This window comes from Pistacia vera, unplaced genomic scaffold, assembly GCF_008641045.1.
Source record: "Pistacia vera cultivar Batoury unplaced genomic scaffold, PisVer_v2 Contig169, whole genome shotgun sequence".
NCBI classification, from domain to species: domain Eukaryota; kingdom Viridiplantae; phylum Streptophyta; class Magnoliopsida; order Sapindales; family Anacardiaceae; genus Pistacia; species Pistacia vera.
The window spans coordinates 524,534-537,314 of record NW_022195779.1 but is presented as its reverse complement, the minus strand read 5'-3'; the positions used below and the strand labels follow the sequence as shown (position 1 = coordinate 537,314).

At 35.8% G+C, this 12,781-nt stretch overlaps 2 protein-coding genes and 1 pseudogene across 3 annotated transcripts; all 3 read right to left on the bottom strand.

Annotated features, from left to right (window-relative positions):
• Positions 1-333: 333 nt before the first annotated feature.
• On the bottom strand, positions 334-1,052 carry LOC116125663 (MFP1 attachment factor 1-like). Its single transcript, XM_031411388.1, has one exon. It carries the CDS (start codon positions 932-934, stop codon positions 470-472), a length of 465 nt encoding a protein of 154 aa, XP_031267248.1. The 5' UTR covers positions 935-1,052; the 3' UTR covers positions 334-469.
• Positions 1,053-6,665: 5,613 nt separating this feature from the next.
• On the bottom strand, positions 6,666-8,737 carry LOC116125597 (annotated as a pseudogene).
• A 756-nt stretch (positions 8,738-9,493) lies between these two features.
• On the bottom strand, positions 9,494-12,706 carry LOC116125665 (cytochrome P450 81Q32-like). 2 transcript variants are annotated; one of them, XM_031411390.1, is made up of 3 exons: positions 11,725-12,706; positions 10,816-11,128; positions 9,494-9,951 (listed from the first exon to the last, which is right to left on the bottom strand). In XM_031411390.1, the coding sequence occupies exons 1-3, from the start codon at positions 12,631-12,633 to the stop codon at positions 9,644-9,646; spliced, it is 1,530 nt and encodes a 509-aa protein (XP_031267250.1). In that variant the 5' UTR covers positions 12,634-12,706; the 3' UTR covers positions 9,494-9,643. The 2 variants fall into 2 exon arrangements, with proteins under 2 accessions (XP_031267250.1, XP_031267249.1); XM_031411389.1 differs by lacking the exon at positions 9,494-9,951 and having other exon boundaries at positions 10,358-11,128.
• Positions 12,707-12,781: the final 75 nt, after the last annotated feature.

Below are 12,781 nucleotides of genomic sequence, written 5' to 3'. Positions count from 1 at the left end.
GGCAGTTCTTTAAGGCTTCAAGCCTTCCATTGTTTCCTTTCCTAATAAAATACGTACAATTTCAGAAACTGCAATTCTTAACTATACTCAGGCAAAGAATTACATAAGCAAACAACGCTGCATCCTAATTTCGTAAGAGTGAGCACACAGGAACACTCACATGCAAACACGATTGGGCCTTCAAAGAAATTAAAAAATAAAATAAAATGCTCACATCATTATTTCATAGAAAATCAATAATGCACAAAATTGGAACCACCGTCAACTGACACAGATAAAAGAATTCAAAAAAAAAAAAAGAAAATTAAAACCCTAGATGCTCACATGATAATATAATTAATTAATTATAATATTGGGTAATAAATCAGTTGTTATTAGTACAAAAACAGATCCCAACCTCGAAAACATAAAACAATAACGAAAATCCCTAACATACCATAACCTAGTAATAGAAAGCTCTGGAGAGAAATCAAGCCTCCATCTCAACAGAAGAGACAGCGTCCTCACTCGCCTCTCCCGCGGCTTCCGTACCATTGTTACTGTCGTCCAAAGCAGCAGTGGAGACAGTACCGGCAGCACTAGCGCGTGACTTCACGGAATCCAGTATGCGTTTGCTGATCTCCTTGGAATAGACTTGGAGAACCTCGATTCCGTCAACCTCAGCAGAAGCAGCGGCCTCGGCATCAGCAGCGGAAAAAGCCTCGTTCTCGATGAAGCGAGCTGCAGAGTCGGCCTCGTCTGTGGGCATGGAGCCGTATCGCTTGGAGAGGACTGAGGGAGTGGTGAGGGTCTCGATGAGGCGCGCAATGACCGCGTCACGCGTGCGTTGGGTGGGTGGCCATATGCGGAATGCGAGGCTGCTGGGGTTGGGTTTCTTTGAATCCTGTTGGGAGTCGTTTTGGGGATCTTGAGGTCGTTCCGTTTCTGTTTCCATCGAGTGTGTGTCTGTGTGTTGTGTGTGTGATAAGAGGCAGTGATTAAATATTTTGATTTCGGAAATTTATTTTGATTTTATTTAGGGATGTGAAGAACACAGAGAGGTCTAATTGGGTGTGGGTGAAATGAGGTGGAGGGTTAACTTATAAGTTAAATCTGATTTTGATGTGTGATGATGTGACCCTTCATCTTTTCCATTTTATTACTAGATAAGGCTAACCTCAAATTTACATTCATTAATAAATAAGTTAGGTAAAATGGTAAATTACATGTACCGCATATTTTATATTTATTTTTTATTTAAATACTCTAAAACTTCCTCCAAAATTGGATAAATTATCATAATTTTAAAATCAAATAACTTATTCATTATCATAGATATTAAATATATTACACAATTAAATCCTATAAGATAGGGCTACAACCATTCCAAGTTATGTAAGGTGGACATGATACAAAACTTAAAAAATTAGTAACCCATTTTTTATGATGAAAAGCAATGTATAAAATCATTATTCTTATAGTTATCTCAAATATTATTTAAAAATTCTTTAAAAAATGGTTTTTTTAATATTATAAAATATATTGGAGTAAACTAATTTCTTTGACAAATTAAATCTGTTGATACGAAAATTGCATAAACCTGCGTGATCCGATTGACTTTGGTGGAATCAGAACCAATATGTTGATAAAAGCTTGAAAATACATATTTTGTTAGTGATTCAATTAGATTATTTGTGGAAAAATGTATTTTTATTATGAAATTTGAGTTAATTATTTCATAAATACCTTTTATGGGATCATGATGTATATTGAGTATTTTTAGGTTATAAACAATATTTGAATGAAGAAGAATAATATCGATGGAATTTGTGACGAGTGGAATAAACGGTGCAAGAATCAGAACTAAAATGAGAGACTTAAAACTTGGAAATTCTTCGAGATGAGCATGCTTCAATATTTTGATCATAACTTGAGCTATAGAAATCGGAATTCAATGATTCTTGTGGCGTTGGAAAGCTTATTCAAATAGCTAAAAAAGCTCATGTTGATGACTTTGCCAAATTTTGAAGATTCCAGACTCGTGGGGTAGAAAGAACGATTGCTGCAGCGATCGTTTCTGTCACTACAATGATGGAGTGCGGACCTGTTTGAGTTATTTTAATTTCCGAGTCCGAATTTGAATGGTTTAAGACATTTAATTCTTTCCTAATTAACCTCCAAACCCTAGCACTATAAATAAGGGATTTTAATTAGTTTTTAGGGAGATTAGAGAAGGAGAAAAAGTGGCTACTATTTTGGATATTAGAATTCTTGCAGTTTTTGTTCACCAACTAAATAAGTTTTTCTATTTTTCTTTCTTGAACTCATATTTGTTAATACAATGGTTGTTTTTTTTACTGCAATTATGAACTAAATTTCTTTTCTATGACTAAAGATGTAGCCCAATTTATAAATATGTGTTGATTTTATTGTTGTTAATTTTAATTGAGTATTAATTCTAAGTTTTATTATTGTGTGTAATGCTTTCAATTCTTTTGGATCCAAGAGTTGAATGATATCATGAGTTGGGTTGGGTTGAGATCGAGAGATGAAACCTAATTAGTCTAAGGTAATAAAACCATGGATTGAGTGAACGCTAGAGATAAGTTATTGGGATATGTGAGGCTTTGGTAAATTCCATAGAACTTAATGATCTTATAGCTTCTAAATCCACTTTAGAGATATTTTGGATTGTTGCTTAAGGGTTAATTCACTAATTGTTCGAGAGAAAGTTAGTGAAACACTAGAGAGCAATGTTTTAAAACCCGGCCCGACTAGTTTAATCGATTCGACTAGGACCCGACCATTGAGCCGGGCTAGGCAGGCTTAAAAAACCGGAAGTATTAATCCACTCAGTTTGACCCGCAGTTGGACTGGTTTACTGTAGCAATCCGCCGGTCCAACCACTTTTGGGAGAAAACCGAGTGAACTTTTATACCTGGTTTTCAATTCCAAAAAGTGGGTTTCTTTTATGCTTTTCCCCAGTTTTTCATTCCTTGTCAAGCCCTAACCCATATTTTATCTCTTCCATTGTCGATCTCTTCATTTCATCTTCATTATCTTCATTTCATCTCGTTACTTCTTCATATTTTCACTTCAGGCTGCTGGGTTTTTGTGAGGAGGCTATTAATTTTTGCGATTTTGTTCGATTTTGCGATTTGAATGTAAGAGATTGCTAGGTTCTTTTTTATTTGAATGGAGTAAGTTGTTGGGTTTTTGTGATTTGGGTTAATTTTGTGATTTGAATGGAGGAGGTTGCTCGATTCTTTGAGAGGAGGTTGCTCGATTCTTTGAGAGGAGGCTGCAAGTTTTTGGCTTTTTGCTATTTGGATCGATTTTGCAATTTGAATGGAGGAGATTGCTGGGTTTTTTTCGATTTGAATGGAGGAGATTGCTGGGTTTTTTCGATTTGAATGGAGTAGGTTGCTGGGTTTTGTGATTTGGGTCGATTTTGGGATTTGAATGGAGAAGGTTGCTAGGTTTTTGAGAGGAGGCTACTGGTTTTTGCTATTTAGATTGATTTTGCAATTTAAATAGAGGAGGTTGCTGGTTTTTTTTTATTTGAATGGAGTAGGCTATTGGGTTTTTGCGATTTGGGTTGATTTTGGGATTTGAATGGGGAAGGTTGCTGAGTTTTTGGGAGGAGGCTACTGGTTTTTGCAATTAGAATGCAGTAGGCTACTGTTTGTTTTATTGTGAGGGAGTTGGATTATGAGAATGAGGAAGAAGCAGCAATTAGTTTCAGAGAATACTGATTGTTTTATTTTAGGATTCATAATTTTCAAAGTCATGTTGACGTCAGCACCAGTCTGACCCACCGGTTAGACCAGTTCAACCGCCCAACTCGGGACCCAGTCCCTTGGTTGGGTTCCACCCCGAGTCGGGTATTAAAACATTGCTAGGGAGTTTGACCTTTAGAATAAGCTTAATTAGGTTAACAATAATTGTTAATGCATAGGATTATATTGGTGTGAAATCTATGCCCTAGGTTTAGTTATATTGATCTTTTTATCAGAGTATTAATACAATTCTACCCTTGTTTTAGTTTGTTCTATTTTTCATTAAATCATTCTTAAAATTCTATTTTATCAAATAGTAATAAAATAAATTAGTTTGGTACTGGGTAAGTAGTTCTCTTGGGATTTGACACTCGTTTACTCGAGTTTTATTACTTGTGCGATTTCGTACACTTGCGAATAGCTTGTCATGTGTGCATAATTTGATGAAAGCCAGCAAAGTAATGTAAAATGTGTTTAAAGTAAAGGAACACAAACGATTTTTAAAATAGTTTGACAAGTTAGAATTTGAGTCTACGTCCATTGATTCTCTTATTGCTTTTGATGGATTACAAGAATAACAATTAGCTTGCCTAAAATAATTTGTTAACCCCTGTCTCATTTTGGAGGGGGTTTATATACAACTTTGTAATAAAGGAAAGAGAGAAATTATCATAGTTGCAACTCTGATATTCCCATGATTGTGCGGTAAGATCGCACTATCATCCGAAATATACGAGATTTGAGCTTATTTGTGGTTTGTTGAACAATTGTCAAATTTGGTCATGACTAGCTTGTATTGGGTCAGACAAGTGCTGAGTCGAACTGATTCTGGGTTGAACTATATCCTCGCAGACTTCTGACTTCTTCGAGCTTAATAGAAAAATCACACACAACAAACAGTTTGTTGTAGTTAAGAGAAAGATAGATTTTCAACTGATTGTTTCATAATACCAAAGTGTGAAAGTCAAAGATTCTTACATCGACACCCCCTAGGTTAGTGCAAGAAAAGAGAGACATATTTCATAATGAAACATTTATCCCTTTATAATTAACTTTGTGAAAAACTAATTCAAACACAAAATCTTGGTACAATGATTAATATACTCTTATTTTGTATTTTCTTCTATAATAAAAAGAATTAACATTTGTCACATAATCAAAATATGATAATTTTTCCCACCCAAGGTTTGCCTTAATGACACTTTCCCACCTAAAAAGTTTCAAAATACCACTTTCCCACCCAAAGTTTATATTTTGTTTACTACCTAGAATAGATTTTCCGATTCAGTGGCTAACGGAGAGCAAACTCGGTCCAGGTTATTGGGGCTTTTGAAGAGGGGATGCCAGTGAATCTTTTGGTGGTGGTAGGTTAGATTTTCGTGGTCGGGATTGGTTGGAATCTGACTTGAGAGGGGCAGTTATGCGTTTCACAAATCGCTCGATTGCCAGCGATTGGCGGGGTAGGTGAGAGTAAGGTTTGAGTGGTTTTGATGAATGATGATTGGGAAAAAGAATTGTGGTGGTTTGGGGTCACAAAGATGTTGGAATCGACTGACGATTGATCGGAATATAAACTTTGGGTGGGAAAGTGGTATTTTGAAACTTTTTGAGTGGAAAAGTGTCATTAAGGCAAACCTTGGGTGGGAAAAAGTCATTCACTCTCAAGGGGCATTTGGATCATATAATATTTTATTATAGGGGTATATTATATTAACAGAAGGAAAGATCACCTTAAAGATTACTGATGTTTAAAAAATGTGTTTGGTTAGTTCGAATAAATGGGTGAATAATATATTTTGTTGGGAGGATAAATAGATGGGTATGTTATATAGATCACTAAATTGCCCTCCTTTTTAAATATTAATATAATAGTTTTTTTTATTATTATTTCTTTTAACCCCTTACATTTGAAATTTTGCTAAAACACTCCAGCCATATAAAACTTTAATTTATAGCAAAATCACCCCCACCCACCCCAAGCCACTATCGGTAGCCAGCAACCACTACCAGCAGTCGACAGAATGGCTCACAACTGGCTGTATACGGTAGGCCGTGCGTCGGCAAAGCCGAAATTGGCCATGGATCACAAATTTATGGCCAAAAAACGGCCACATATCTGGCCATGAAAAGGCTATGCCATTTCACGGCCACATCTTTGGTCGTGAAACGACCATAGAAATGTCAAATTTGGTTGTTTCTAGTTATGGATAACCAGAAAAGGCCTTATTGGTGCATGACCAGCCAAATTCCATTGGTCGTGCACTATTACAGCGACTGATGTCGACGGTGGTGAGTCACGGTCGGTGATGGTCTTGGGTGGCTAGAGGTATTTTGTTAACTTTTAAACTTTTTTGTGGTTGGGGTGTTTTAACTAATTTCTTAAATCTAAGGAGGTGGGTAATTGTTATTTAGTAGACATTTGAGGGCAATTGTGTCTGAAATAGTTTTTAATTAAGGGCAAAATGGGTAGAAAAATCATATGACTCCGGTAATGTTTTAATAACACCCATTAACAAGGTAATAAGATTACCCATCACATTACCAATAGTAAACACTATTTGCAATAAAAGATTACCGTATTATTACTTGCAAATTAAACATAAGAATCTTAGATTAACCCTTTATCTTATTTACCCCCGATCCAAACGACCCTTCCAAATATTAAAAAGTTACTTTTCGCAGATATCATTCAATTATAAAAGTATAAGTGTTCTATTATAAAACTTTTAGAATATAAGTATTTTATTCTTAGTTACTATTAGAAATGAAAGACCTCAACCTTTTTCCAAAATATATCTTAGTGGCAAACTTTGAATGAAGCCCAAAAGTTCCAATATTCGAAACGAAGACTGCAACATTGTCAAGCTACAAATATTTAAGAAGATACAAAGCAACCCAAAGCAATAATCAAAGCTTTGAAAGTACATTTAACATGTACTTGCGAGCTTTGTACATAGCCTCTAATGGCTTGACTTTAGGCATTGTAAGACCAGTTCCTTTTGTCAAGTCCACTTCCTCTTTATTAATTCTCTCCCACTTAAAGCACTGAATTAAAGTGGCTAATGCTAACCCCATTACTCTATTGGCAAGGCCAGCCCCAGGGCAGGGTCTTCTTCCTTGACCAAAAGGTATGAAGTTATATTCCTCAACTTCACCATCCAATCCTTCAAATCTCTCTGGCTTGAAACTTTCAAGATCCTCCCACACCTTGGGATCTCTATGAATGGTCCATGCATTAACTATCAACATTGTTGATGGTGGTACATCGTACCCTCCAATTGTGCAGTAATCGGATGATTCATGTGGCACTACAAGTGGTGCTGCTGGAAACAACCAAAGAGTTTCATTGATTATATATGCACTGGAGGTAAGGCAACTTTACCAAATCTCGTTCTTCTGCTAAATTGTCATTACCAATATGATGGTCAAGCTCAGCTCTGGCTTTCTTTAGCACAACGGATAGTTGAGGAGAAGTGACATAGCCCATTCTGCAATCACCGAGGATGTGTCTGTTCCCGCAACTAGCAATGTCTGATAGAATTAAAAGTCCATAGAAGTCAAAAGTGATTAGTAGGATTACCAATACGATAGAGTGATAATTCACCCAACTAGCAATTAACAAACTGTGGATTTCAATTTTGATTCCTAAACCATATACAATTTAAGATTCAATCCTGGAAAGTGACTGAAGAATTGATAAATTGTGGTACATACGAGTTATGGCTAACATCTCATCAAGTAGAAAATTTTACATAATTCCCCTGTTTTAAAGAATAGTAGTATTTCTCTATGTTTTGAGGATTCTAATTTAACAACGTCAAAACAACAGAAACTCTTTATAGGTGCGGTGCCATGTAAAGATTCCATTTTCTTTGTGTCATGCTTGAGGAAGACACCAGTTTACTTATCTAAGTCTATCTAACTGTTTAAGTAGAAACAGAGAAGTTAAGACATACCATTATCATGCCTTCGATAATTTCATCAGTGTAGTATTCAGGTTCAGAGTCTTGTAAAGACATCATAGAATCGATTATCGTCTTAACTCTTGCTCCTTCACCTGAAGAATTTCTTGTGTTTCGATACTCATCAATCAAACTCTGCATGAACGTATCAGATATTTTATGCAGTCTTATTATTCTCTTTTTGTAGCTCTTGTAATCCACCCATCTTACAAAAAGTAAGAAATCTCCTGGATTTGATGCTCCACTGACATAAAAAATCTCTCCTACGATTTCTAGAACGCATTTAGACTCCTCTGGATCATCAACTTCTTCCCCAAAATATCTTTTCCCAAAAACCATCCTCATAATGATGTTAAAAGAGAGTTCTGATAGCTTTGACTTCATCTCCACTTTGGTGAAACTTTGGCATGACCTATGATAAAGATTTTTAAGTAAGAATTTAACCTCATCATTTCTAATTCCCAAAAACATGTTAAGCCGACTCATTGATAAGATATCAAGTGCAGCAAGACGGCGTAGATTGCGCCAAAGAAGACCATAAGAGGCAGCGCCCATTGTCGTGTAGTCATATTGTAAGTACTTGCCACAATAAGACGTGGCCTATTGGCAAAGAGAATATCATTTTTGGAAAAGCATTCTTCGGCGGCAGATGGAGAGGATATGAGTAGCACACGGCGGTTTCCAAAGAAAAGATTTACGATTGGACCATACTTGTTAGATAGGAGCTGTAATGCTCTATGGATGGGTTCTTTCACTAGATGGAGATGGCCCATTGTGGGAAGTGAAGTTGGGGTTGGAGGTCGATTCTTATATCTTGTTTGCTTCCATACAAAATTCTTCAGAATCAGAAAAAAAAGCAAGCATGACGCGGAAACGATGAATAACCATATTTCTTCAATGAGCTTGAAATTGCCGCTCCTATAATCTATGAAGGAAAAATGGTGAACAATCAACAATGTGCATGCCCAAATACATTGTTACACTATTATTAGACTTTTGGGCTTCTGTTTTTGTCATTTTTTGACAAAAGGACTGTATCCGCAAAAATTTATGGTTTTTCCAGAGAGACGGATGAATTTGCGTTGCTTCCCAAGACGGCTATTAATGTCGATTGTCTGCTTGCCATTGTCTTGTTTGATCACTCGTCAAAACATCAGTATGGAAGATTTTTGTCACCACTCACCAGGTTGAAGATTAGTTTCTGTATGGAGCACCTCCCCACGCCTCTTCCTTCTCCTTTTTATTTGTTTTAAATATTGTAATACCATCCAATAATATCTTGATCGAGAGTTTGAGACCCTCCCTTGTCTGTGTTATGGGAGAATAATTTCTTTTTTAAATATATCTTTCAATTAATATGATTAGTAGTTATTAAATTAAGAGTAACACTAGCCTTACAAAGAAGTATACAAAGAGTCATACAACGAGACAATCCCTACCCTTAAAATTCATGATTGTCTTTTTCTCTCTCTCTCTTTCCCCTCTTTTAAGGACAGTGATTATTTCTTTATATGACTTTTTGTATGCCTCTTTGTAAGGCTAGTGTTACTCTTAAATTAAATATTTTATATGATGTACAACCACTTATGGGTAATACTGTAATACTTCTTTGCTAGTAGTGTTTTTTTTTTTTTTTTTTTTTTAAATTTTACACTTCAATGATAAAGTTCTTATTAAAAAAATAAAAAAACGAATTGAAAAGGCCTTTAATTAAGTTTGATGTAAGAAAAATCAAACTAAAGAATGGAAAATGAAATTTTTTTTTAACCTTGTACTATTATTTTAATATAATGTATAATATAAATTCTTAGTTACAAAAGGATAGGGAGTCGATAAACAACTTTAAACCCTATAAGATTCTGTTACAAAGAAAGGAAGACTGCGATACTTTTTAACAAAATACAAAAGCAATCAATGCGACAATCATAGCTTCGAAAGGACATTGAACATGGACTCGCGAGCTTTGAACATAGCTTGTAGTGGCTTGGCTTTAGGCATAGTAATACCAGTTCCTTCTGTCATGTCCACTTCCTCTTCACTAATTCTCTCCCACTCAAAGCACTGAATTAAAGTGGCTAATGTTAACCCCATTACTTTATTGGCAAGGCCAGCCCCGGGGCAGGATCTTCTTCCTTGCCCGAATGGTATAAAGTTGTATGCCTCACTCACACCTTCTAATCCTTCAAATCTTTCTGGCTTGAAACTTGTGGAGTCCTCCCAGACGTTGGGATCTCTATGGATGGCCCATGCATTAACAAACAACATTGTTGACGGTGNAGTCATACAACGAGACAATCCCTACCCTTAAAATTCATGATTGTCTTTTTCTCTCTCTCTCTTTCCCCTCTTTTAAGGACAGTGATTATTTCTTTATATGACTTTTTGTATGCCTCTTTGTAAGGCTAGTGTTACTCTTAAATTAAATATTTTATATGATGTACAACCACTTATGGGTAATACTGTAATACTTCTTTGCTAGTAGTGTTTTTTTTTTTTTTTTTTTTTTTAAATTTTACACTTCAATGATAAAGTTCTTATTAAAAAAATAAAAAAACGAATTGAAAAGGCCTTTAATTAAGTTTGATGTAAGAAAAATCAAACTAAAGAATGGAAAATGAAATTTTTTTTTAACCTTGTACTATTATTTTAATATAATGTATAATATAAATTCTTAGTTACAAAAGGATAGGGAGTCGATAAACAACTTTAAACCCTATAAGATTCTGTTACAAAGAAAGGAAGACTGCGATACTTTTTAACAAAATACAAAAGCAATCAATGCGACAATCATAGCTTCGAAAGGACATTGAACATGGACTCGCGAGCTTTGAACATAGCTTGTAGTGGCTTGGCTTTAGGCATAGTAATACCAGTTCCTTCTGTCAAGTCCACTTCCTCTTCACTAATTCTCTCCCACTCAAAGCACTGAATTAAAGTGGCTAATGTTAACCCCATTACTTTATTGGCAAGGCCAGCCCCGGGGCAGGATCTTCTTCCTTGCCCGAATGGTATAAAGTTATATGCCTCACTCACACCTTCTAATCCTTCAAATCTTTCTGGCTTGAAACTTGTGGAGTCCTCCCAGACGTTGGGATCTCTATGTATGGCCCATGCATTAACAAACAACATTGTTGACGGTGGTACATCGTAGCCACCGATTGTGCAGAAATCAGATGATTCGTGTGGCACTAGAAGTGGTGCTGCTGGAAACAATCGAAGAGTCTCATTGATTATGCATTGGAGATAATGTAACTTGGCCAAATCAGGTTCTTCTACTAAACGATCATGACCAACAAGATTGTCAAGCTCAGCTCTGGCTTTCTTTAGCACAACAGGATGGTTGAGGAGAAGTGATATAGCCCACTCTTTAGTCGCTGCGGATGTGTCTGTGCCCGCAAGTAGCAGTGTCTGTCAAAGAGAAAAGTAGGATTACAAGAGCGACAGGGTAGTGATTATTGCATCAGTCTCTGACTTTGAGCTCTATAAACGAATCAAAACCTGTGGATTTCAACTTTGATCCAAATTCCAAAAGATAAATCTTGTACATTACTAAAAACATGATTACGGGGGATTTCAAATTTTTTTGTTAGATCCGAACTTAATTAATCAACGGATGATGACCCTTTTTAATTCTAGCTATTGTAAGCTAAAAAGTTTAAGAAATGGGTATACTGCGGATGTCCCTAGTTAAGAAATACTAGGTTTTCAACTCCATTTTTGGGTATTCAAATCCTCAATTAATATGCCTCAAAATAGAGTAAGCCAGGTCCTAAAAGCGGGGATATTTAATTTAAACATTAATTTTTCTGGCCTAACAAGAAATTGAAGACTTAACTATGGAAAGTTATTGAAGATTGCTAGATTTGAAGAAAGATCTACCATTTTATCAAATTGAAAATATCCCACCTAATTTTTTCTTTTATATTTCAGTGTTTTACTTGAGGAAAATTTTCAGTGCAACTGTAAATTTGCAGGTCAATCTAATGGTTGAAGGAAAGACATACCATTATCATGCCTTTAATAATTTCATCAGAGTAGTACTCAGGTTGAGACTCTTGTAAAGACAGCATAGAATCGATTATTGTGTCGGTTCTTCTTTCTCCAGCTGAACAATTCCTTTTGTTTCGATGCTCATCAATCAAATTCTGCATAAATCCATCAGATTTACTATGTACTGCTATTACTCTTTTTTCATAGCTCTGGTAACCTAACCATCGTAAAAAAGGTAAGAAATCCCCTGGATTTGATGCTCCACTTACTTCAAAAATGTCCCTTACAATTTCTCGTAAACGCTTAGCCTCCTCAGGCTCATCAATTTCTATACCAAGATATCTTTTCCCCGAAACCATCCTCATAATGATGTTAAAAGACAACACGAATAACTTTGACTTTATCTCCACTTTCGTGAAACTTTGCCCACAACTTTGATATAGCATTTTAACTAAATACATGATCTCATCCTGCCTAATGCCCAAAAACATGTTAAGGCGACTAGTTGAGAAGAATTCAAGAGCAGCAAGGCGGCGTAGGGTGCGCCAATGATGACCATAGGGGGCAGCCACCATGGTGGTATAGTCATAGGTTAGGTACTTGCCAGCAAGAAGACGGGATCTATTGGCGAAGATAATATCACTTTTAGTAAAACATTCTTCTACCGCTGATGGGGAAGATACGAGTAGCACTCTGCGATAACCAAATGAAAGATTTAAGATTGGGCCATATTTGTTTGACAGATGCTGTAATGTTCTATGGATGGGTTGTTTCAGGAGATAAAGATGTCCAATTATCGGAAATGAAGGTGGACTTGGTGGGAGGTTCTTATATTGTGTTTGTTGTACTAGAAAGTGCTTCAAAATCAGAAACAGAAAGAGAAAGAAGGATGCAGAAAAGATGAATGACCACAATTTCTCCATGAGAATGGAAGATTTTTTTTTTTTTTTTTTTTTTGAATGTAGCACTCTTTTACGAAGGAATAATTTTTATTCTCATTTTCCAAGTATTAATATTACTAATTTACAATTTTTTTTTTTTTCATATAAAGTATGTACGAACTGCGAATTA

What these genes read in the sequence shown, in the direction of transcription:
- LOC116125663 (XM_031411388.1), bottom strand. Translation starts at nt 934, where the DNA reads ATGGAAACAGAAACGGAACGACCTCAAGATCCCCAAAACGACTCCCAA.
- LOC116125665 (XM_031411390.1), bottom strand. Translation starts at nt 12,633, where the DNA reads ATGGAGAAATTGTGGTCATTCATCTTTTCTGCATCCTTCTTTCTCTTT. An exon ending in TTATTAAAGGCATGATAATG is followed by an intron (nt 11,129 to 11,724) that starts GTATGTCTTTCC and finishes TCTCTTTGACAG; the next exon opens with ACACTGCTACTTGCGGGCAC. An exon ending in TGCATGGGCCATACATAGAG is followed by an intron (nt 9,952 to 10,815) that starts ATCCCAACGTCT and finishes CCATCCATAGAG; the next exon opens with ATCCCAACGTCTGGGAGGAC.